This window comes from Esox lucius, chromosome 3 (genome assembly GCF_011004845.1).
Source record: "Esox lucius isolate fEsoLuc1 chromosome 3, fEsoLuc1.pri, whole genome shotgun sequence".
NCBI classification, from domain to species: domain Eukaryota; kingdom Metazoa; phylum Chordata; class Actinopteri; order Esociformes; family Esocidae; genus Esox; species Esox lucius.
In genome coordinates, this window is record NC_047571.1 from 17,583,905 (window position 1) to 17,607,237 (window position 23,333).

Here is a 23,333-nt window from a genome sequence, read left to right on the forward strand (position 1 = left end):
ACTAAATAACTTTCACCCCTTTTCCTTTAAGTAATGCTCACTCTCTCTGTCTCTCTTGTGTGTTTCAGATCTAGGCCTACATCACAGAACAATTTCAAAAATGAATCCACGTGTTTCCCACCTTTGAAACTGGACTGTTAGTAAAAACGTGTTAGTGGGAGAACTTACTGAATGGTAATCTTCCATTGACTCTACAGCAGCTGTGCAGAAGTATTTGAGTGAATTGCAATAGTTATTCTGCTTTGGCTCCTCTAAAGTGTTAAAGGGGAGACTGAAGGACTCTGTATATGTCTAGTGCTTTTTGATTTTTGTTTTGCCAGTATATTTCCACTTTTGTTCTTATGTGTTTAGTGGTTCTGTACCTAAGATAAAGAGGACCAATAAGGTTGAGCTCAAGGATGAGGGCAGCAATGAAATCTGGAAACCGGTTGTTGGGTGTGACGGATGAATACAAAGACAACAAGCATCATGTTCAAATCATCTATAAGGGCCTTTGTTGACCTTCACAATCAATTTTAGATAATTTTGGACATTTGGAAGTCTCTGGACTCGGATGGGATTTGTGCCATTAATCCTAAAATGCATTTGGAAAGAGTGCCGGGAAACTAAACCAAAGAATAAATTCCTGTCAAACCCTGTCCATAGACTTCTTTCAGTTTAAGGACACCAATGTGTCATTTTGTTATTTGGGTTAACTAAGATTGAGCCATAATTAAAATGTTGAATGTTAATGCTGATTCAATAAATTTTGTTTGATTTATTTTATAAGAATCTTTAGGGATACAAATAATTTTGACACGTTTCTTTTTGAGAATATTAGTTGTTAAAAATAAATGTTTTCTCAAATATTTCTGCATAAAATATAATTCATTACATGCTGATGATTATATAAATCTTTATCAAGGGTGGAGGTAACTGCAATTTGGTGGGATTTCAATAACAAAGAAAAAATGTTTCCGGGTGTTTGTATTGGATTGTTACTATGACAACAACTCTTGTGCCGCAGATTATTTCATTTTAAACAGTGTGGGTTGGTTTTGAGTGGTCTTTTGGTTGGATGTTTGGTATAGCTGGTTACAAGAAACACCTCAAGAAATTCATATGAATTTAATCATTAATCAGTCCATATTGGACACTGTTGAATTACATTTGAATTGGGATTTAAAATAATTTAATTGTGCATTTTTGTGATTGGTCTACAGAAATTATTGTTAAATGTTTAAGTGACAAGCATTATATATAACTCTATCACACTCTATCATGTATAAAGTTACTCACACTTTTATTCTCTTCAGTAGCTAAGATGCTTGTTTTGGCAACCTAGCCAGCAATAAAATAGAGCTAGCATGTAAGCAAAATAAATACATAGCTAAAACCCTGAGCTGAAAATGCATTTTGCACAACTTATATAGTAAAATAATATAACTAAGACGTATGTACCACCTCTCTGGGTCGCTGTTCAACAGTTGGTTGTCACGTCATGTTTGCTCCTTTGTAAACATACACAATTGCATTTTTGGGTATTCCGTTTTTTTATTTAATAAAAAAAAAACATACCCTTAAACAGTATATGTAGGTTATACCACACAAGCCTTACTTGTTAACTTTCAAATAGCTGCTATTAATTGGGTTTGCCTGGCGCAGTCAGTCAATGGACAAGTCTCCAAAAGGCAAAACCCTGGTCAAATGATGTTCCAGACAGGCTTGATTAAATGCTGGCAGTATTTGAATGAAAACTATTACAACCTGAGCATAGTCCTGTACCTCACAGCCAACCCTGTAAAACCCAGGCTGGCGGCTTCCTTTTGGAAGTACTAAAAGGCCCACGTCACACAGTCTATCTAACCTGACATGTCGGTCCACACCCTCATTATAGGCAAAACCCTTTCATCTGGCATAGATTAACTTTAACAAACATGCTACTGCAGTCCCTGCCTTTATTCTGTTGTGTGCAATCTGTAACTGATTCCGTCTCTTAAGTATTATTTGCATTTTTATGTTTTTAAGTGCATCTGGACAACCCAGACAATGACTTTACAGGTTGGTCAAAGTGCTAGGTCTCTGCTTACCATGCTGGGCCAAAGCCAGACAGAGCAAAGTACAGCGTATGGCTGAGCTCCCTTTTCCCAAGTCCCACCCAGACTCTGTGTGCGCCGTCATCCAGCTGAAATGTAAACCCCACATTCAGCTGTGTTTGTTATGGTTGCACCGCCGGCCTTTTCAGTGGACGCACAACATTGTTACAACGTAGCTATAACAGCGGGGCAATAAAAAGAATATATCTGTTTAGTCAGCTGCAATTACATCACTAGGTGCTCAAACACAAGTTAGCATTATAATAAGGACTATTTCTTTGGGTAGGTGCTCACAGGCAAAGGCAACACTTATTTTCAAACACTTATTTTCTTATGCACCTGGAAAGCAGCTAAGTGTGTTGTTGTAATGTTTCAACATGATCCCAGTCTGATAGATAGATAGATGGTGTGGCACTGGTTTGTTTGAGAAAGGGCCACTTGAGTTAACAAGGATCTATTTTCATCCCGAAAATCAAGAGCCAGACACTCCACTCTATCCTGACATGAACCATACCTAATTCTGGAGGCAGTCGAGGAAGCATTATTATACCACCAGACTTTCTCAAAATTCACGAGAGGACACTAGCGTGTCACAGAACTCCTTTCAATGTGCTGCACTATAGTAGAACCTCTACCATGAAAATCTGCCCCTTCCTGCCTATCAGAAGACCTATCTATCCACCATCCGAAAGAGCTCCAATGCACAATCAAAATATTGCTGCTGTGAGTGTCTCTCTTACCAGGTTGAATGGCCTCACCATCACAGGGTGATTTATTGTGGGAGCTAAGTGTTTCCATTTGCAGCAAGAGCCACTAAAAACAGCCTGGTTGAAGGTTTCTGGGGGGCCCACTCTTGAAGTCCTAATGTGGTGTGAGCTGGCTCTCAGCCTGACAACCTGGTTGGGGAGCTGTATGGATGTGGTGATAAATGTAATAAATACCTAATACAGTCTTCACAAAAAACCCAAGCCTAGCTCCTTGCACCTTGACAAACGTAGGCTACACTTCTAACTGTTGTTTTCGTAATTAAACATTGAAAATTATGTCTAATTGTATATTAATTAACAACTTGAAAAAGCAACTCACTGCTGCCCTCTATTGAATGTCAAGGGTCTTGCCTTCTCCTTACGGCCAACAAGTGTCATAATCAAACACAAATGAGAAACTCATTAGGTCACTGTCTCAAAACAAACCCGACAGTTATCAGTTATTCAAAAACATAATGATTAACCTTTGTGATATTCATTCATGAAAGGTGACACAGCCCATTGAGAGCAATCACAGAAATGTGCGCTGTTAACACAATGTTTGTGTAAATATTGAATCACGCTTTAATCAATCCCAGAACTGCTTTATTTTTTAGCTAAAAAGAACCTGACAGGACAATGAGATTAATATTTAGGTAAAACAAAATGTATATGCAAGAAAGCAACTCAATACAAAAGGCATCTGCTGTTTACCCCAATGCTCATAGGATAGTGGATAGACCCCTTCATTTGAGTTGAGTTGGAGTTTTCTTTGGCTAACACAACTCACAGTTAACTCTATATAACAGAGATGAGAGAAGCCGGTCTCTGAATTAGGAGGAAAATAAATTCAAAGTGTACGTCCATCAGAAGAGTAAAGAAAGGATAACATTAACATGTGCCAGAGGCATACAATATAATTCTGTCTCTCAGCATCTGGAAAAGTGCTGCATTCAGTAAGTCAAACAGTGGATATCTTCCAATGGGATTGCAAGGGGAAGTGAAATTAATTCAGGTCAAAATCTACAGCAACAACAGGTACTAAAAGCCAGTGCTTCTCTCGTTAATTATCCAATTCAACTTGGCTAAACGCTTGAAAGTAACAGCCTTTTCCACGAAATACTCCCATAATATTTTGTAATGGGCATTAGAAACTGATCACATTGGTGAAAATGTGATCAATTAGGATATATATGGAAATGATATATTAAATTCTATATTGTCCACCACCACATATGAACCCTTCTTTCTGGGTCCATTATTGCAAATATCAATTCAAAGATCACTGTTTTAATGCATGGATTTGGACAGATTGCAGAATAAGTTCACATTTAAGGCGTAGTTTGTATCAGCATTTGCATTATGTGTAAAAGCAATAAGAAATGACAAACTGTTTGCAAACAAATGTAAAAATATTGTATAGCTTATTAGGAAAGAATGGAGACCAGCTGAACCCCAGTTTCATTAAAAGTATCTTTGCAATCAAAAAAAGTCTAAATTTTTCACTCAATGAATAACATTGGAAGAGTCTGTAAACGTTAAGAAAAACAATCTGCATCCTAGGAAATGAAGCATAACTCCATACATGTGAAAAGAGGAATAAGATTTTTTTTTTAAATAATTGTATTTGAGTACTACAAGTGTATGGTTTTGCCTACTGGTAAAACATGTACACCTTATCAATTCCAGTAATCCAAGAAACAAATCAGTTAATTAATATAAAACGCTATATTCCACTTCAAACCAAAGCCTTCTACAAGAAGCAGGTGTAACATATCATTTGACTTGTAAAGAGAAAATACCCCCCCCAAACACCCCCCCCCCCACCGGGTGGACTCAACCACCTTCCAGGAACTTTTCCTCCCAGTTCTAACATTAACCAACAGGCCTGATTTCCTGAAACTCGAGCCTCCCTCTGCTTTGAGAAACAAACGCTGCAACACCTGCACCAGTGAGAGGCTGGCCAGGACATGAGTGAAGAGTGCAACTATTACAGCCAGCCAGTCAGCCAGCAGGACATTCATGTTCTAATAGTGTAGTGATACACTGGAATAAAATAATATTGTGGGTTTCTAATTGAAGAGTCTGGAATCCGTTTTTATGAATTACATTAATGAAGGCAGACATAAAAACCTTTACCAGCATTGACATACTTTGAATTTGAAACTGAGAAACTGAAAAACGTGTCAGTTCAATATATTTATAATTTACATTCACCAACATTGGAAAGGGTGGTTATTTTACTAATAAAGTTAGTGTTAATATTGACTAGAGAGAGATCAAATTGCTAAATAAAACAGCATGTCTGTAGGGACGTCTTATGCATTTCTGACTTTAAATAGATATTTTTCAGAAAGCAAAAACAACCTCTACCTCAAATCCGGAGGGGAAATGACAACTCTGACTTTGAATAACAATCTCGTCTCCTTATTTTGGAGTTGGAAAAACTAAAGCAACCCACATGTGTCCTGACAGAATCCCACAGCCTTTGTGGAGCTCTTTCCCATCATGATTGGCCATCAGTTGAGACACGCTCCTTTTTGGAGAGAACAGCTTTACCACAGGGACTATCTAGTAAACAGACGTGGAAGTCAAGGCCTGCATGGTGTCTCCATACCATTCGCTAGGAAGGCAAAGCCGGATCTCATGTATCTGTGGTGAGACAAGACAGACACCACTTCCTTTTACTGCACGCCGGCTTCAAGCTCACGCCATGTGCTCGCTCTCTTCCTTCCTTTGCTTTTTTAGAAGCTTGGAATTCATATTACCCTGAGGTATGGATCTGGAGTTCAGGACACTGGAACCCTGAAATGAATGTAACAGTTCACAATATTTTTTATCAGATGAGAGGAAGTACATGGTATAGCCACCTTTTCTGAAGAAACAAGTTTTGTTGTGTAACTATTATGAGTGCAAGTGTTAATTCTCAATAAATTATACATTTATAATAGGATCAAGTCCCAGCAACAGCCTGGGACATTTCAGAACATGTCAGTATTCTTCAAAAAACTATTTAGTGGTTCTTGATTCATAACTGAGAGCACTACCACCCCATTGTCTGCAGCCAAATCTAATGAATTTGTGCTCTTGGCTCCTGGTAGTCTCCCTTTCCAGTGAAAGCTAGCTGCCCCTGTCCGCAACTCGACATGGATGGTGTGCGTGCTTGTGTGTGTGAGAGCGAGCTTCGGCCCCAACAGGGATGGTGAGCAGATGCCAAACCAACTCCTGGTGCCAACAGGATGTTATAATAACAGTCCTGTTTACAAAGGGACTCTGCACTTGCTTTTAATTTTAACAAGCCTGGGCCCCACTTGCATGCAGCACTAGATTTAATAGTAAATAGCTTCCCCAGTATATTCACATAAGTTGTGCCAATTTGTCAAATGAGAAATGTGTTATTATTGAGTGCTGCCTTGTCTTTTCCTGAGTCCTAACCAGCTTGCTTTTCAGGTGTCTGTCTATAAGCTTATTTTAAAAGCAATACCTACTGAATATGTATTTATTTACTGTAGAGCTATTAACCTTTTTTCTTTTGTGCAGTACTGCTATAACCTTTTGCCATGCTAGACGCTTTCCTTCCATACTAATGTTACCATTTGTGTTTTGGCTTGAGTAGGTATAGCGGATATTTTTGTATAGCGGAAATCTTACAAAGGGCTCCTTTAAGATATTTTACTTCTTTTGCTTTCTATTATTTACCATTCTTTAATTAAAAGGGAACAACAGCATATTTCCCAAGGCATCTGTGCATAAATCTCCTTAAATTCATTTTGGACTGTCAAAGTTTGTTTCAAAGTGCACACCTCTCTCAGTACCAGAACATGTTGTCACAAGGTAAGACCCTCCCCACTCACAGCAGAAATGTTATAAGCCTACTCTGTACAGGTGAAATTAAAGTGCTCACAATAATAGCCCAGCTGCTTTCAAAATCAGACACATCATTTAAAACTACACTTTTACTAGGCCAATTGTCAGATGCTATGTTTATATTTCTATGCTATTTTTTCTATAGCCCAAACTAATTCAGGTCCAATGCACGACACTCACGACCTTACATACCGAATCAAATGTTTCATCCACGTTAGATAACCAAAAATTCATAATCTTCTGTCAACCATCCATCCATATCAAATAATTAAATCTTGTTGCCCTTAAAATAAACTACACTCGGTGAACATGTACGCAAACCTACTTCTGGGTCAAACCCAAACAGTGCTTGGATTCAACAAGGTGTCAGAAATGTTCCATGGAAGTGAGATTCCACACTGATGTGTTTGCATCAAGTTGTTGCAGATACAACAGCGGCCCATTGGTGCTGCGAACAGCCAATTCCATCTTACCTGAAAGATCCTGTTTTGACTTGAGGTCTGGGGACTGCCCATTCCAATATGTTTCTGAGCCTATGCTCCGGTTTCGCAGACACAGATTAAGCCTAGTCTAGGACTAAAATATCTAGTTCAATAGAAGACTGACATAGCAAATTACATTAACCTGTTTAAAGCATTCATGTGGCCAAAGGTTAAATTGCAGCCACAAGACCAAAAAAACACATGACAACAGCCCCTGCATACATTGTGGGTTCAAACATCTGCTCAGTCAGTATAAACGATGATGACTTGTTCCACACAACATTACCGGCGACCATCCGTTCCACCAAAACTGGGCACAATGGGTCCACAAAGTTAGACTGCTTACGTAAAATCCAATGTAACCAGGATTTGTCAGATCAAGCAATGTTCATCGCTCAATTATGCCAATGGAGCAACCTCTTGATAGAAAAAGCTGATAGAAATGCAACCGGGCGCGGTCGTCGGCTGTAATAGCCCATCCTTGACAAGGACTGACGAGTTCCAAGATGCTGTTTTGCACTGCTATTTGCTTGTTTGTGGCCTTCCGGTTAGATTGCATGATTCGGTCAATCTACACAGACCTCATTTATCATCAAGCAGCTTTCAGCCACAAGACTGCTGATGACCTTGTTTTTTAACATCATTCTCAGTAAACCATAAACATTGTTTTCCACCAAAAGACACTGGTACCAGTGCACGTGGCACCGATTATACCACGCTGAAAGACACTTGGAACACTTATTTTAACCCATTCAACGTTGGTATGAACAATAACTATATGCTTTGATGTTGGTGTTCTACTATAAATACACATTATAGACTACATACAGTAACCTACATGTACTGGTACAGTATATACAGTAACCTGCAAGTATTGGTACAGTACATTTTAAATTGCTATTTTTGCAGTACACTCAAGGCTTATGAAAATATGTTAAACATACGTTTCAACACTTGTATGTTTAATTTAGGTTTCACCTGTGTTTTACTGACTAACAATATCATCACTTTTGGAGTTCAATCCCCCGATTTTGTAAGGCATTGGGCCATTTTGGCTCACGTGTTTCTAACTTGATCAGGTGTTTCCTGTTGCATTGATAACTCACACATAAAAGAGATGTAAATGTATGGAATCAGTTCTATCCTTTACATTTATCTTTGGATTCTGCGTTTGGTGACAGTTTGCATAATCCAAAATGAATCCAGAATCAAGACTAGGGTGCTACAGTGGATATAAAAAGTCTACATAACCCTGTGAAAATGCAAGGCTTTTGTGATGTATAAGAATGAGACAAAGATAAATCATGTCAGAACTTTTTCCACTTTTAATGTGACCTATAATGTGAACAATTCAATTGAAAAACAAACTGAAATCTTCAAGGGGGAAAAATGAAAAATAAAAAACTTACAATAACCTGTGTGCCAATTTATTTAAAATGAATGCATCCTGTGTTCTCTGATAAATATTAAATTGTCTCTAGACTTTGATTTAAGTCACCCTGCGGCAAAGTAAATTACATGGACGTGATTTAGAAAGGCACACACCTGTATATAGAAGGTCCCACAATTGAAAGTGCATGTCAAAGCACAAACCAAGGCAGTTAGTCCAAGGAACTCTCCGTAGACCCCAAACATAGAATTGGGTCAAGGCATCTGTGGAAGATAAAAAAATGCTAAAGCATTGAAACTTCCCAGGGACACAGTGGGCTCCATCATGGAGAAATGGAAGACGTTTGGAATCACCAAGACTCTTTCTAGAGCAGGCCGCCTGGCCAAACTAAGCAACATGGTGGAGCATCTTGCTATAGGGATGCTGTTCAGAGACAGTGACAGACACTGGTCAGACCGGAAAGGATGAACGTCAAAAAATACAGAGGTCTTTGAAGAGAACCTGTTCAGGAGGGCACAGGACCTCAGATTAGGGCGAAGATTCATCGATCGCAAAAAATACAAAGCACACAGTCAAGACAATGCTTGAGTAGTTTGTGGAGAAATTTGTGAATGTCCTTGAGTGGCCGAGCCAAAGCACAGACTTGAACCCCTTTAACATCTCTAAGGGAGACATGAGCACGGCTGCTCTCCTTTCTCTCCGGCGTTCCACCTGGCCGGTGTACTAACCCCCGGCTGGAGACTGATTGCAGCTCCTCAAGCACCCACCTGTTCCCCATCACTAATCAGTTGCCTATATATATGGGTGTTTGTTTTACCATTGCACCCAACGGACCATTTTGTTTGTTGCTTCACCGTGAGTTGCTGTTGTTTAAACTATTACAAAGACACGTAAAGAGACCATTGATCGTTTGTCCTCGGTTTTGGTTTGCTTCACCTTTACACACTCGCACCATCACAGCTGTGTTCCTTGCCAAAGACGGCAGTGGCTCAGATCGATGGACCACCCTAGGTCACAGAGGGCCTCTTTAAACTAGTTATTTGTTGTCAATGTAAACGTGAACATTTGACTATCGACCCCCACTTTGATATTTCCTCTGCTCCAGTGTATAAGCTTACGACACTAAGCATGAAAAGTTTGGATAAAACAATTTACCAGATATTGTGGGTTTAAGTAACAGTTTATTGTGAGCCACAGTGATATACAATGAATAAATTACAGTAATACAGATATATTACAGCACACAGAAATATACATGTCATCTATACAGATAACATTGACAATATTCCTAAATATATCAATATGAGAAATCTTCTGGTTCTGCCAGCTTCTTACAGATTAGAATAGGTAGTGACAGACTAGGTGGTCAGTATTCTGTACGTTTCATGGGTCGCAGTGTCATGGGACATTTATTACATGTTACATTTCCACTGCTAACCTGGATTATAATGCAGTAATCCCACTTGATGCATCACTTCCTCTACAACATGGGGACATGCGACACTTGGAGCAGAAAATAAACCATGTGCATGGAGGGAGTTGATGACTTTACTGACACCTGCAACTGAAAAAGAAAAACACATCAAGTAGCAGTGTAATAATTGTTCCTCAAAGTGATACACAATTACTGTATCATTGTGTGGATAAAACATTTCTGTAAATACAACCCAGGGATTCAATTTTCAGCTAACAAAAATATGTTGATCTACTCACTGAGTCTTCAATGCATTGAGCAAGAGAAGGGTGATATTTCAAATTAATTTGATTAATTTACACAGATTTTTAAACAGAATGTTCCCAGTTCATGTGTAGCCAGAATCCAAGTTTGATTTACGACTCCTAAGTGGTGTCATATCAATCAGGATCCTATACATAGCTGTTATATAAATAACATTAACTAATTTGTACTTTTTCATAGGTCTGCTACTTGCAGATTGCTAACAGTTATACACACTGGTAAATAATTAATAGATTATTTGAGGGTTAATCTATCATTCAGACTCTAGATACTTATTGGCAGTATTTGGGTACTCTTTGCTACACAAGATTTTCAACACTTCCAACATGTCCACAAATGGTAACCAATTCAGACCAGAGAATATACCATAAATGGACAAGAAAAGAAGGTGGTTTCATCTGATACAGTATTTTGATATAATATGTATTAATATGGTCAAGTTGGTCAAATTGCTCAATTGAGGTGTTGACCATATGGCACTTCTTACATACCATATGGTCAACACCTCAATACGGCTGAGGTCCGGTGACTATGCTGGCCACTCCATTATAGACAGAATACCAGCTTACTGCTTCTTCCCTAAATAGTCCTTGCATAGTTTGGAGCTCTGCTTTAGGTCAATGTCCAGTTTTAGGAGGAAACTGACTCCAATCAAGCATTATCCACAGGGTAAGGCATGGCCTTGCAAAATGGAGTGATAGCCTTACTTCTTCAAGATCCCATTCACCCCGTACAAATCACCCACTTCACCACCACCAAAGAGCCCCCAGACCATCACATTGCCTCCACCATGTTTGACAGATGGCGTCAAGCACTCTTCCAGCATCATTTTATTTGGTCAGCTTTTTCTGTCCAGTGTCTAGGTTATTTTGCCCATCTAAATCTTTTCTTTGGCTTTTTCTTGGCAACTCTGCCTAGAAGGTCAGTATCCGGGAGTCGCCTCTTCACTGTTGAAGTCAAGACTGGTGTTTTGCGGGTACAATTTAATGAAACAGCAGTTGAGGAACTGTGAGGCACCTGTTTCTCAAACATGAAACTCTAATGTATTTGTCCTCTTGCTCAGTTGTGCACCAGGACCTCCCACTCCTATTCTGATGTGAAGGGAGTAGTACACAACCTTGTACGAGATCTTCAGATTGTAGTCAATTTCTCACATGAAACAGCCTTCACTTCTTAGAAAAATAATATACTGACGAGTTTCAGAATATAGTTCTTTGTTTCTGGCCATTTTGAGCCAGTATTCAAACCCACAATTACTGATGCTCCAGATAGTCAACTTGTCTAAAGGCCAGTTTTACTGCTTCTTTTATCAGCACAACAGTTATCAGCTGTGCTAACATCATTGCAAAAAGGTTTCCTGAAGATCAATTTGCCTATTAAATTGATAAACTTGGTTTAGCAAAAACAACGTGCCATTGGAATACAGGACTGATGGTTTCTGAAAATGGGCCTCTGTACCCCAAATACATTCCTTTAAAAATCAACTGTTTCCAGCTATAATAGCCATTGACAACATGAACAATGTTTTCACTGTATTCCTGATCAATGTGATGTTATTTTAATAGACAAAAACAAGGACATTTCTAAGTGACCCCAAACTTTTGAACGGTAGCATACATTCTGAACATTCTCAATAGGGTTTAATAAAATTGAGATACCATATGATATTTTGTGCAGTCTTACAAAGAAGACAACACCTACACAGCCTGCAGATGGGAATTACGTTCCTTACTTTGGCATAAATGCCATCTAGTGGCTTTCTTGGTACTCCCCACATTGAACATTGGTTTCTTCTATAATGTACATGTTACATAACGGTGTAAGTAAGGGTGCATGAATACACCTGAGGCTAAGACATAACTCAAATTGACTTACAACCAAGTGAAATGTAAAATTTGATTTGAATGGTTACATAACCTCAAATTATTTAGGGATTTAGGGTAAAGCAAATTTCTTTAAGAATAAATTAGTTATAAGGTGACAGCTACTCACAGCACATATCTGGATTGCGACTGTAGTGAACCAACCAGCTGGGTGATGTGTGTTTGAGCTACAGCAGCCTCTTCATGCGGCAAGTGTGTTTGTCTATGTGCATGGTGGCCCGGTCTGTAGACGCGGTCAGAACATCCAGGGCCTCATCTTGCCTCTCCAGTTCGGTCTCAGCCTCCAGAGCCAGGTTTTTCAACTGCATTAGCATCTGAGAAAGCAGCGAGAGATAAAGACATACAGAAGCTATTTTGGACTGAACAGTTCAAAGCATGTAAGTCAAATACCGTTTAGGTATTTGACATAAGTATTTGATCCAGGTCTTCGGTGTTGTACTTTTTGTTATGGGGTAAATTACATTTCGAGAGGATGGGGAATAAGGGATTCAGTCAGTGGAAAAAATGTAAAAGGGGTATAAGCAACAAGGAAGAATAACACTTTTTTCTCAGTCATACAACTTCTTCCTAAATGAACTATGCTATTTACATCTTGAGTTAATGACACAATTGCCAGGTGACATAATATTATTGTGACTAGTAATATATAATACTCTATATGATACTCAAGCACATGGTGGTTTTACAGAGAGCTCCCCTGATCTCCTGAAGTCATCAATGACAAACATAAATAACATTTAAAAATGTTTTCCATATGTTAAGGGAATATTGAAACTCCATCTTCACACTCAAACTGCGTATGGTTTGGCTGATGGAACAACTTAAACTGTGTTGTGCAAAGGTAAACTTAATAAACACTCAATCCAAACACCCACCACAGGGGTTTCTAAAGTAATATTATGTTATCCTACAAATTCTCACACACAACAAGCAGCAAGTAAAGGCAGACACAGCAACAAAACACAAATAACTTCAGACAGCAATGAGCAATGAAAACTGCATGCAATCTCTTTTGAAGGTTTCTAAGGTCTGGGTATAAACTATAGATATGTTTTATATTTGTAGTTTCACTCCTTATACATTTGAGTCCAGTAAGGTGGAGTGAGAATCCTGACTCTCAAGTCATCTGTGTATTGTATAAATGTGTTAAGGCGGACAGTACAATACATATTCTGTAGTATAAATATGGGATCCTGATCCAAGCTACTAAGTAACTAACAGTAGAATTTTACCGCTAAAGTTCCATATTATCACACCACTGCTGAAAATGTTATTAGCTTACATATAAGGAGATGTACGTAAAATGCAGTGGTAGGTTGATAACCTAATTTAAACTGAGTGCAGGTGAGTTGACTTGCAGGACGTGTGTTAGATCTTAGACTAAAGAACTGTAAATATTTAACTGATATGAACAATCCAACAGAATCTGCAGGTATCAAATATCTTTTACAGAAAGGGCTATTTGCTCTACACTTGGGAAGGAAATAAGGTCAAAAGTGACTATCAACAAGGGGCTTTCACTAATCATGACATACATTAGGTGCGTCAGAAGTGAATTACTTTCCCACTTGAGAAAGTGGTAGGCTTTCTATTTCAAAAGCCATTAAGACTTATCACCACAAAATAATAAGCCATTGATAGAGAAACAATACACCTTATTGTCCCAGAGTTGTGCAAAACCTAATAAAAAAAAAGTGACTTAGTATTAGATGATCAATACGTTTGGAAAATGATTACACATACAATTACATTGTGAAATGGTAAATAGTACTTCTAATCCCTAACTATTCTGTTATAAACGCAGCTTCCAGAAAAGCCAAATCAACCTCAATAGGATTGTGAATGACATTCAGCTTTCTACATCTTCCTTTAAAGAGGATTTTGAAAATGTCAACATACCTGTCACAGTTCACTAACCACATATGTGGTCGGAAACGTACACAACATGTTGTATTTTGAAGAGGTTGAACATGGAAAAGGCCATTCTGTGCAGCCTATAATAACGTGTTGAATGAAAAATAATGGAGTGCATTTGCGTCACTGTTTATGTCTTGCGCATGGAGCACACTCTGTTCAACATTATGAAGCTTTGAATGGAAAGACTTCATACACTGTCTGACCAGAGGTCTGACCAAATAACTGGCCATGTCTCTTTCCCTCTCTTCTCCCTCTCATAACCCAATGGGAGTTTGGTTTGTGGTCTCACCAACTAACATATAAAATATAGCACGTAAAATAAAAATCATTACACCGAATCTCTGGTTTGGAATGGAAACAGCGTTTATCTTCCCATGAATTCCATATCTATTGAAATAGCAGGGATTTACTGCTTTATAACAGGGTTTTTTAATCACGTGTTTCCCATACATAAAAATGAATGGTGTCTACAAGACGGATATTCTCCGAAAAGAGAAATGTTACAGCAGTTCAACTTCAAATATGATCAAGTGCTTGAGTCTACAGGGTGAGGAAAGAAACCAGATTTCTCACCTGTCGCAGCTCCTGAGCCTCAGCCTGCGTGACCTCTGGCTTAAGAACATGCAACTGCACTTGGGACAGTTCTCCTGCTGGGACAGCCATTGGGACCTCAGTTTCCTGGTACTGCTGCAAGCATTCTGGGAGGGACAGAAATGCAGTATGGTCTCATGGGTGTTAAAGAAACCCTGTGATAGCGCAAGAGGGGAAGCTTGTCACAACATATAAACATGCCCCAGAAACGTGTAATAGATCAATTAAACACAATAGTTGCTAGCGTTCAATGAGATTTGAGACTGAAGAGAACCTAAAGTAATTTTTCGAAGATGTGTGTTGAACAATACATGCAGTATTACAACACAGAGCTTTACTGCCACTTGGTGGTCAAAAACACATAATGGGACAGTGCAAATAAAAAAGAACACCAAGTGGCTTTGGAGGTCACCTACATATATTACCTGCATTCCATATTGAACATTGGTCCTGGTCACCGGGGGTTGTGGCTGAGGCGGTCTTGAAGGCAGAGTACTCACTTGTGTACTCCACCTTCTTCTTATACTGCATCTCCAGGACTGACATGGCCTCCGGCATCTTAGCCGACAGTAGTCGGAAGCATATGTCTGGCTTCCCTATGAACCTCTGCCTCACGCTGATCTCGTACGGGTTGTGCACCCGTATGTCATCCACCTCGTCCCTCTCAAAGTGGTGGAGCAGCGCATAGTTTGTATCTCGGACTTCCAAGGAGGACACCATCACAATCAAGCAGCCAGGCTTTAGGTCTGAGTCTCTGCCTCGGGACACGATGGCTGGTATGCTGGTAATCACTCTGTGCTTGCCTGTTCTTGTCTCCTTACAAGCAGCCTCTCTGGCAGCATGGACAGCCTTCTCATCCTGTTGACTCTTCCACAATAATTTGCTAAAAGGCCACCATGGTGGAGACTCCAGTTCAGACAGCAGCCTGCAGAGAAAATGGAGACCCACGTTAGAAGACCCATACAATTCTTAGTGCTTCAGTTAAGGACAAAATATACAGAGCATTATGTGCATGTGTGCAGGATTCTGTTGTTTGCACACAGTCTATGCACTATTTATTCAGCTGCCCAGTGATGAACAGTGCTCATCTTAAGGAAGTTCAAAGATCAAAAGGGAATCAATGTCTGCAAGATCTTCTTATAATAGTATTCAACATTTTCGGTAACTTTATTAAAGGAGGTAGCACCATTTTAGGCTGGCTGACACCAGCTCTTGCTGTGTAGTCACGTGGGTCACACCAGCAATATAAGCACCATTTTTCATTCAATGAAATTCAAATACATAGCCTTCTTCTACGAGCAGAAAAGTACGTAGAGTAAGTGCTTTGTGCAAAGAACAGAATCCCACACTTGTGCTCCATAGCCAAGATAATCCAGAACTGCAACCTTCTGGATTCACAGCAATCCAGTCACAAATATTTAACCAATAATCAGCCCAGAGAAGAAATATAACAACAAAACCATTCTTACTTGTCTGCCACGCCCAGATCAGAGTCGATCTTATCCAGGCCGTGCATCATGTTATCAAACTGCTCTCCCTGGTAGTGAAGGACATTCCCTGTGTCCTCTAACCGTCTCTGAGTCCCCACCACCAGGTTAATAAGCTCCCTCCCCTTGGTTGACTGGGCCTCTGCCACCTGGACTTCAGTTGAGGGGGACAACAACCTCTCCCTCCAGAAATGCTCCAAGACATTGTAGACCACAACCCGGTTGGGTCTCAGCGAACCGAACCAATGCTTGATATTCCCCTGCTCCAACACCGTGAGAGTGCTGAAGATGAGGCTGGATGACTCCATCTTGATCTCCATGATCCTCGAGAGGCGGAAGCTGACAAGGTTCTCTCTGCTCTGGTCTGAGGTGAAGCGCAGCATGGTGCGGGTCAGGGACAGGGTGCCAGCCTCCCAGCGCTTCTCACTGTTAATGTAGTAGGAGCCTGGCCAGCTGTGGATGGGGATATCTCGGTTTGGGCTTGTCATCTTGGCTTGGCTACAGATGCTCACCTACAGTAATAGACAGTTTTTATAATAATAATTATAACAAGATAATTATAATGATGGTTTAATTTGGACATTACACATTTTTTGTGGATTCTCTGATTGACTTTCCCACTGAATTGCCAATATAAAATGAGACCATAATAGAAGGGCGTTTTTGGCTGATCTTGACCACACCCCTACACACTAAACCCTAATTGGAACTCCCTGTAATGTTACTTGTTTTTTCATGTTATTGTTATTGAGACAGATACTGTATTTATTACATGTATTAATACTTTCTATATTCCTTTTCTATTCAAGATATTTAATTTTATTTATATACACTTTTGCATTCTCATTGGAAAAGCATGCAGTTTCCAGTAGTCGACACTAGTGGTTAACAAAGCACGTTAGGATTAAACCTGCAAGTCACATTACGCAGTCTTACAAAAAAAAAATCATAAACTTACCTAAACCAGGGGGGACCAAACTAAAACAATATTTTGATTCAATATTTTCTAAATATAAACACCAACCACTGTTTTGACACCTTTAAAACTGTTTGTTTTTAAATTACTCTAAATGTTTAGGGCAATTCCACCTGCAGGTCAACATGAGCATCCCAAACTAAAATTTATAAATTCCAAATAAAGCAGTGCACTTTATTATCCTTAAAGTTGCGGTCTGGGACTTTTGGGAATAACAAACACTTTCTTTGGATTGGACGTGTGATGTTGTTAATGTGCATAATGTGGAAGTAAAATGACTATCATACGTCAGTTAGCCAGGAAATATCGGTTTAGAAAACCAGTGGTTTTGATGACATGGGACACATATCGACACATTCAGAAGTACAACATTTTTGGGGGGAAACTGAAGGTCTTTACGCAGACTTTATTTCACAAGTGTTCTTTGGAGGGGAAATTTATGAATTTGGGCCATAACAGAGCTTTTCCCTCACTGAATACTGCCCCACAGTGGAAGTTAAATATTAAAGATGAAAGTGTTGTTTTTAGTCTAGTAAAGACCACGGGTCACTAGGATAGGGCATGTAACAACACATTGTTATTAAGAAGGAAAATAACTGGAAGTGTTCTCTATTATCAACGTTTTACATAATCTATTATTCATTTATCATTGTCAGTATGCTTTTATAGTGTTGACATATTCATAACATCCATAAACATTGCGCACAATAATATTCTTAAAAATATAATCTCAAACACATTCCACATAAAATCTGTGGCCAGTTTATTATGTAGCCTACATCCATTTTGTAATGGTTCGGTTCACCTCCAGGACAGCCTGAATTCTTTGGGGCATGGATTCGACAAGGTGTTGGAAACATTCCACAGGGATATTTGTCCAAGCTGAGGCAATGGCATCACGCAGAGTTACATTAATGCTCTGAACTGCCTGTTAAATCTCATCCCAAAGATACTTTAATGGTTTGAGGTCTTGAAAGTGGGACTGGGCAGGCCTCAAGAAAAATGATCTTGCTGTCATGTTCCTGGAACCATTCTGAGGCAATAAGCACTTTGCAAAATGGCTCATGTCTCGCAAGAAGTATCCATGTGACCGAAGGTAAACTCTATCCACGACAAGATGCACCTGGTCAGCAAAAATAGATGAGGTATACTGGGGTGTTCAAACGAAGTTCAATTGGAATTAAATGATCTAATTGATGTTTTCCATCCACATAAATTAATTAAATGTGCATGGAAAACGTTCCCGTCTTAATTATACCACTTCACCAGCCAATACCATTCACATCAGTCAGGATGGATCCATGGACACATGCTACTCATCTCAACATGAATCATGACCAACAAGTCTAACTGGAAGCAGCGTGGCTGGCACCTACGAACATACTACACTCAAAAGTCCCATAGGTCACACCAATGTAACGTTCAGTATAACATTAACTGAATGAATCACCAGCATAAACTGGTCAACACAATTTTAGGATCCTCACATATTAAGCTGGTAACAAGCAGTCCATCATCAGCATGAGCTGGCACCAGCTAGCCCGACGTTGAGCAGCTTAAAACCTATGATGTCCTATTTAACGCATTTTCTTTCTCAGCAATTAATGCATTTTAGACCAGCGTATAGCTTGTATAACTAGCTGTAGGCCGGCTTTAGGGCGGTAATATAATATATGTTACTACCGACAAGCATATTAGCAACTGCTTTGCTAGTGTTTTTAGTAGTAAACCTAAACAGACATGCCAAACATAAAAACCTTACTTAACAGCCCTGTTCATATTAATCTTACATCTCAAATAAATTGCTACATTCGTGTACAAACAAAACAGTAAGCGAAACCACCCAAAATATAAATACATAGCTACCTAACCATAAAAATGCATGGATGATTTTGTTTACATTTTACAAACCTGGCAATTGAGTGCACGGGATTTTCTTATTCCAGGAAATCGATACAGTTCAGTTGCCTAGTAATGTCGCATAATGTGTAAATATAATCAGTTTCGAAAACGATGACAGTCATCATTCGAGTTCATATGCTCTTCATAAAAACGTACAGTATTATATTTAATTGTCAGTTCTATAATTTTCACAACAAAATACGCTTTTCGAGTGCGAGAAGGGTTAGGTTTTGTTATTACAGGCGAGACGTTCGTCATGATCGTCAGAAGAGCAAATACGTCACTTCCATAGAAAGCCAGTACACACATATTTACAGTTCGTCTTCAAACAATGATCCTGAACAAAAAAACGTATAACTGGATAACCATGATTCTAACGTGTATGTTTACCACATAAAAATGTATCTTGAATAAAACAGTGACGGAAGCTACAAAATGTGAACTGAATTAATAGAAATTACATTTCAGCGTGTGCATCGATAAATGTGTACCCCTCCGAACTCGAAATCGGGAATCCCAAACCAATCTATTGCCTCTAATGTACAACCTAGCTTGACCGCACTCTGTCAAAAGTAGCAGAAGTTGGAGAATTCAAGGGAGTGGTGAGGGGATCACTAGCATTCGAATTTAAGACACTCGCTACTTAAATTATGTAATTAATAACTTAAATTAATGTACTCATTTTAAAATAATAAAACAAACATAACATTTAAATAATCCAAAAGAAAAACAAACATTTCCGAGGTATTTCATGTCATACAATGTAAATATATATAAACAAATTCATTTCATTATTATTCATTATTTGGTGTAAAATTGCGCATTGCAAATACATTTTGAGCCAATTAGCATTAGCCATTGGTCATGAAACCAAAATGTTTTAAACTCGCTGACAGTAGGGTGGGGCGGGATTATTATAGTAATTATAAACAGTAATTTGTACTTTATATGTACTTTAAGTAAACCCTATAGTTTCGCAGAATTACACTGTTGCTTATTTTATATTTGGGTATACTTGGAAACTTTTCAAGTTCTGTATTATGGCTCTGTATTGTGGCTGCATACCAATATATGGCTAGAAGCCTGTAATGAACCAAATGGAGGAGTCTGGGAAAGAGCACGATTTGGGATTTAGCTAATAGCGCTTTAGCTCATAGCACACAGACTGTCAAATAGAACGGTTGTTTTGGTTATAATGAAGGAACCAGCTTTTCCAATTTTTCAACGTATCTTTACAATTAAAATCCAGTAATAATGGTGGAAGAGCAATTCATATGACTTTTGGTATCTCAATAGTTTAGGTACGTACTGTTACAACTGCTAGCTATATAGCTACGTCTGCTAGAACTAGCTAGCTGCAGCCAGGACTTGTTTACATTATACAATACCATGGACAGGGAGTCCTATCATAACAGCTGCAGCCTTGTCAAAATACCGAGGCAATCCTACGAACAATTTTGGTCTTCGCACTTTGTTGATTACATAGAGAAGGATTTGAGCTATTCCAAATTCTTAAAAAAGTACTTACTTCCCAACCATCCATGCATGTTCTCAAAGAGATTTACTGAAGACTGGAAATGCAGGAAACAGTGGGTCACTGATGAGGGGAAGCCCAACTTCCAGAAACTGCTGCAGCAATTTGGTAAATAAATGCTGTGAACTGTCTACATGTATAGTATGCTATAATGTCATTAGGTAATTATGGTGTCAAATGAACGTTTTAGAGATTAGCCTTTGGCTGGGCTGTTGAGATCTGTGATTTGATTGCAGTTTCTTCTTTTATGTGGAATTCTATGATACATGTATTTTAGATATGATGACCAGAAACCCATTTGTAAGTTGTTTTCACAAAGTATGCATCTCGTATCCCCTTGTAGATGAGACTCCAGTTCCTGTTGCAAACTGCAATGCGAAAGAATACAATGCAAACCCCAAACAAATTGTTACTTTCAAAGAATATATTCACTACTGGAAAGAATACATCCAGAATGGACACTCGTCACCAAAAGGATGTCTCTATCTGAAAGATTGGCACATGTCAAGGTATTTTATTCCCCTATATGTTGCCCTAGAAGGATGCAGGCAACGTAATTGAAAGTGGTTTCTAGTATGTTAAAAATATCTATATACACTGAAGGTAAATATATTAAGAACAAGCTAGACATCACTCAATTATACCCACTTCCCTGCCACAGGGATTTTCCTGAACACAACGTTTACACCACACCAGTCTTCTTTTCTTCTGACTGGCTTAATGAGTATTGGGATACCTTGGAAGTGGACGACTACCGCTTTGTCTACATGGGACCCAAAGGCTCATGGTATATAAATACATATATAAAAGTATAGAGCCTACAGTACATATCCCTTAATCTCCCCTAAAATTGTTTTTCTCTTTTTGCTAAAGGACACCATTCCATGCAGATGTGTTCCGCTCTTACAGCTGGTCAGCAAACATCTGCGGCAGAAAGAAGTGGCTCTTATATCCCCCAGGCCAAGAAGAGTTTCTACGAGATAGCCATGGCAACCTTGCTTATGATATTACTGCCCCTGAGCTTCAAGACAAGGGGCAGTTCCCCCATGCTGATGAGGCCTGCCAGCCACTAGAGATTATTCAGGAAGCAGGGGAGATCATATTTGTGCCCAGTGGTTGGCACCATCAGGTTTATAATTTGGTAAGGGCTGCTCTTTGAATATCGGTAGAATAGATGGTAGAATCGATCAATAAGTTACTTTTAAATCATTGCCAGTGAAGCACCTACATGGTTTATTTGGCACATACATGGTTTAATTTAGTAGCTCCATGATTGTCTCATTTATCCTACAGGAAGACACCATCTCCATCAACCATAACTGGCTGAATGGATGCAATGTGGACATTATGTGGCAGTTCCTTCAGAATGAGCTGTCTGCTGTCCAGAGGGAGATAGAGGAATGGAGGAATACTATGGACTCATGGCATCAGCACTGCCAGGTACAGTGACCGCCATGATTATTGGGACAGTGAAACATTTATCTTCTTTTGACTCTACATTCCAAAAGATTGCATTTGAAATCAAACAATTACTATGAAGTTAAAGTATAGATTCACAGCTTTAATCTGCATGTGTTCAAATTGGTTTAATTGTTTAGGTAGGTTAATCTGGGTTTATCAGTTGGATAGTTAGGTTTGCAAAAAATACAGAAATGGGCATGTAGATACAGAAAAAATTACCAGAGTAAAGAGGACAGTGTTAAGAGGAAGAAAAGGAACTGCCCAAAATCCACAGCATAGCACCTTATCTTAGAAATATGGTGGATGGGGTGTTATGACTTGGGCATGTATGGCTTCTACTAGAACTGGTTCCATTGTCTTCATTGATGCTTTAACTCCTGATGACAGCATTCAGGAGTTTTCCAAATTACTACAAACTCATTAGAATGTACCACATCATACAGCAATACATTGCCATAATCATTAGGGAGTTTTTCCAAGACTAAAAAGTGGAACGTTATTGACTGTCCAAGTCAATTTCCACATTTAAATCCAATTGAGCATTTTAGTCAATACCTAAGAACAAACAACTGTTTGGTTAAAAAGTTCACAGGCAGAGCATCACCAGAGAACATACCCAGGGACTGGTGCGGTCAAGAGGTTGTAGACTTCCAGCAATTATTTCATTCAAAGAATATTGACCTAATACTAAACGGAAGTGCTTAATTTGGAGATTTACAAAATGTAGAAGCCGAGATGTACATGGATAACCTTAAATAAAATAAAAATATTCTTGAGCAGTGTAACAGTTTAATTTTGTTCACCAGGTCATCATGAAGTCTTGCTCCGGGATTGATTACAGTGAGTTTTCCTCTTTCCTGAAGATCATCGCTGACAACCGTATGTCCTTTTTGATCTCTGGCACCGGAAACTCCTCCTCGAATTACCCGCGTCATCTTTCAGAGACCCTGGCTACATTGGGGCTTCACCATGCTGCTTTTGACCTGCAAAGGGTGGCTCACATACTAGAATGCATGCTCTGCAATGAAGATTTTAAGAGACTTGATCATTCAACTCTTACTTCACAACCTGAAAGTTTACTGCAGCAGATTAAAGAAACCATTCATTCCACTAGAGGGCAACACTGCCTTTACCAAGATTAGGTCACTCAATATGCCTTCTGAGTCTTTCAGTCCATTTGGAAAAAGGCTTTGGTTTCAGGAGGTTGCCTGAAAGGCTTGTCTGTCTTGAAATAAAAATGTTTTCTATGTTGTGAATGAGATGTTGATAAAATGACAAAAATTA

At 39.0% G+C, this 23,333-nt stretch overlaps 2 protein-coding genes across 5 annotated transcripts; one reads left to right on the forward strand and one right to left on the reverse strand.

Annotated features, from left to right (window-relative positions):
* Nucleotides 1–9,721: 9,721 nt before the first annotated feature.
* On the reverse strand, nt 9,722–20,678 carry snap47 (synaptosome associated protein 47). Of its 4 annotated transcripts, none has more exons than XR_004575210.1 (6): nt 20,583–20,678; nt 16,159–16,688; nt 15,115–15,614; nt 14,672–14,796; nt 12,291–12,495; nt 9,722–10,118 (listed from the first exon to the last, which is right to left on the reverse strand). XR_004575210.1 is itself a non-coding variant. In XM_034290021.1 (5 exons), the coding sequence occupies exons 1-5, from the start codon at nt 20,595–20,597 to the stop codon at nt 12,349–12,351; spliced, it is 1,317 nt and encodes a 438-aa protein (XP_034145912.1). In that variant the 5' UTR covers nt 20,598–20,678; the 3' UTR covers nt 9,722–12,348. The 4 variants fall into 4 exon arrangements, 2 of the variants coding, with proteins under 2 accessions (XP_034145912.1, XP_034145915.1); XR_004575209.1 differs by having other exon boundaries at nt 9,722–10,124; XM_034290021.1 differs by having other exon boundaries at nt 9,722–12,495.
* jmjd4 (jumonji domain containing 4) lies at nt 19,910–23,333 on the forward strand. The gene is made up of 6 exons (XM_010886135.3): nt 19,910–20,696; nt 20,932–21,097; nt 21,250–21,375; nt 21,462–21,729; nt 21,882–22,028; nt 22,856–23,333. Exons 1-6 carry the CDS (start codon nt 20,444–20,446, stop codon nt 23,189–23,191), a joined length of 1,296 nt encoding a protein of 431 aa, XP_010884437.1. The 5' UTR covers nt 19,910–20,443; the 3' UTR covers nt 23,192–23,333.

Excerpts from the sequence above, each read along its gene's own strand:
- snap47 (XM_034290021.1), bottom strand. Across the intron at positions 15,615-16,158 it reads GATCTGGGCGTGGCAGACAA|GCTGCTGTCTGAACTGGAGT; the intron begins GTAAGAATGGTT and ends TTTTCTCTGCAG. Across the intron at positions 14,797-15,114 it reads ATGTTCAATATGGAATGCAG|AATGCTTGCAGCAGTACCAG; the intron begins GTAATATATGTA and ends TGTCCCTCCCAG.
- jmjd4 (XM_010886135.3), top strand. The coding sequence starts at position 20,444 with ATGGACAGGGAGTCCTATCATAACAGCTGCAGCCTTGTCAAAATACCG. Across the intron at positions 21,098-21,249 it reads AAAGATTGGCACATGTCAAG|GGATTTTCCTGAACACAACG; the intron begins GTATTTTATTCC and ends TCCCTGCCACAG. Across the intron at positions 22,029-22,855 it reads CATGGCATCAGCACTGCCAG|GTCATCATGAAGTCTTGCTC; the intron begins GTACAGTGACCG and ends TTTGTTCACCAG.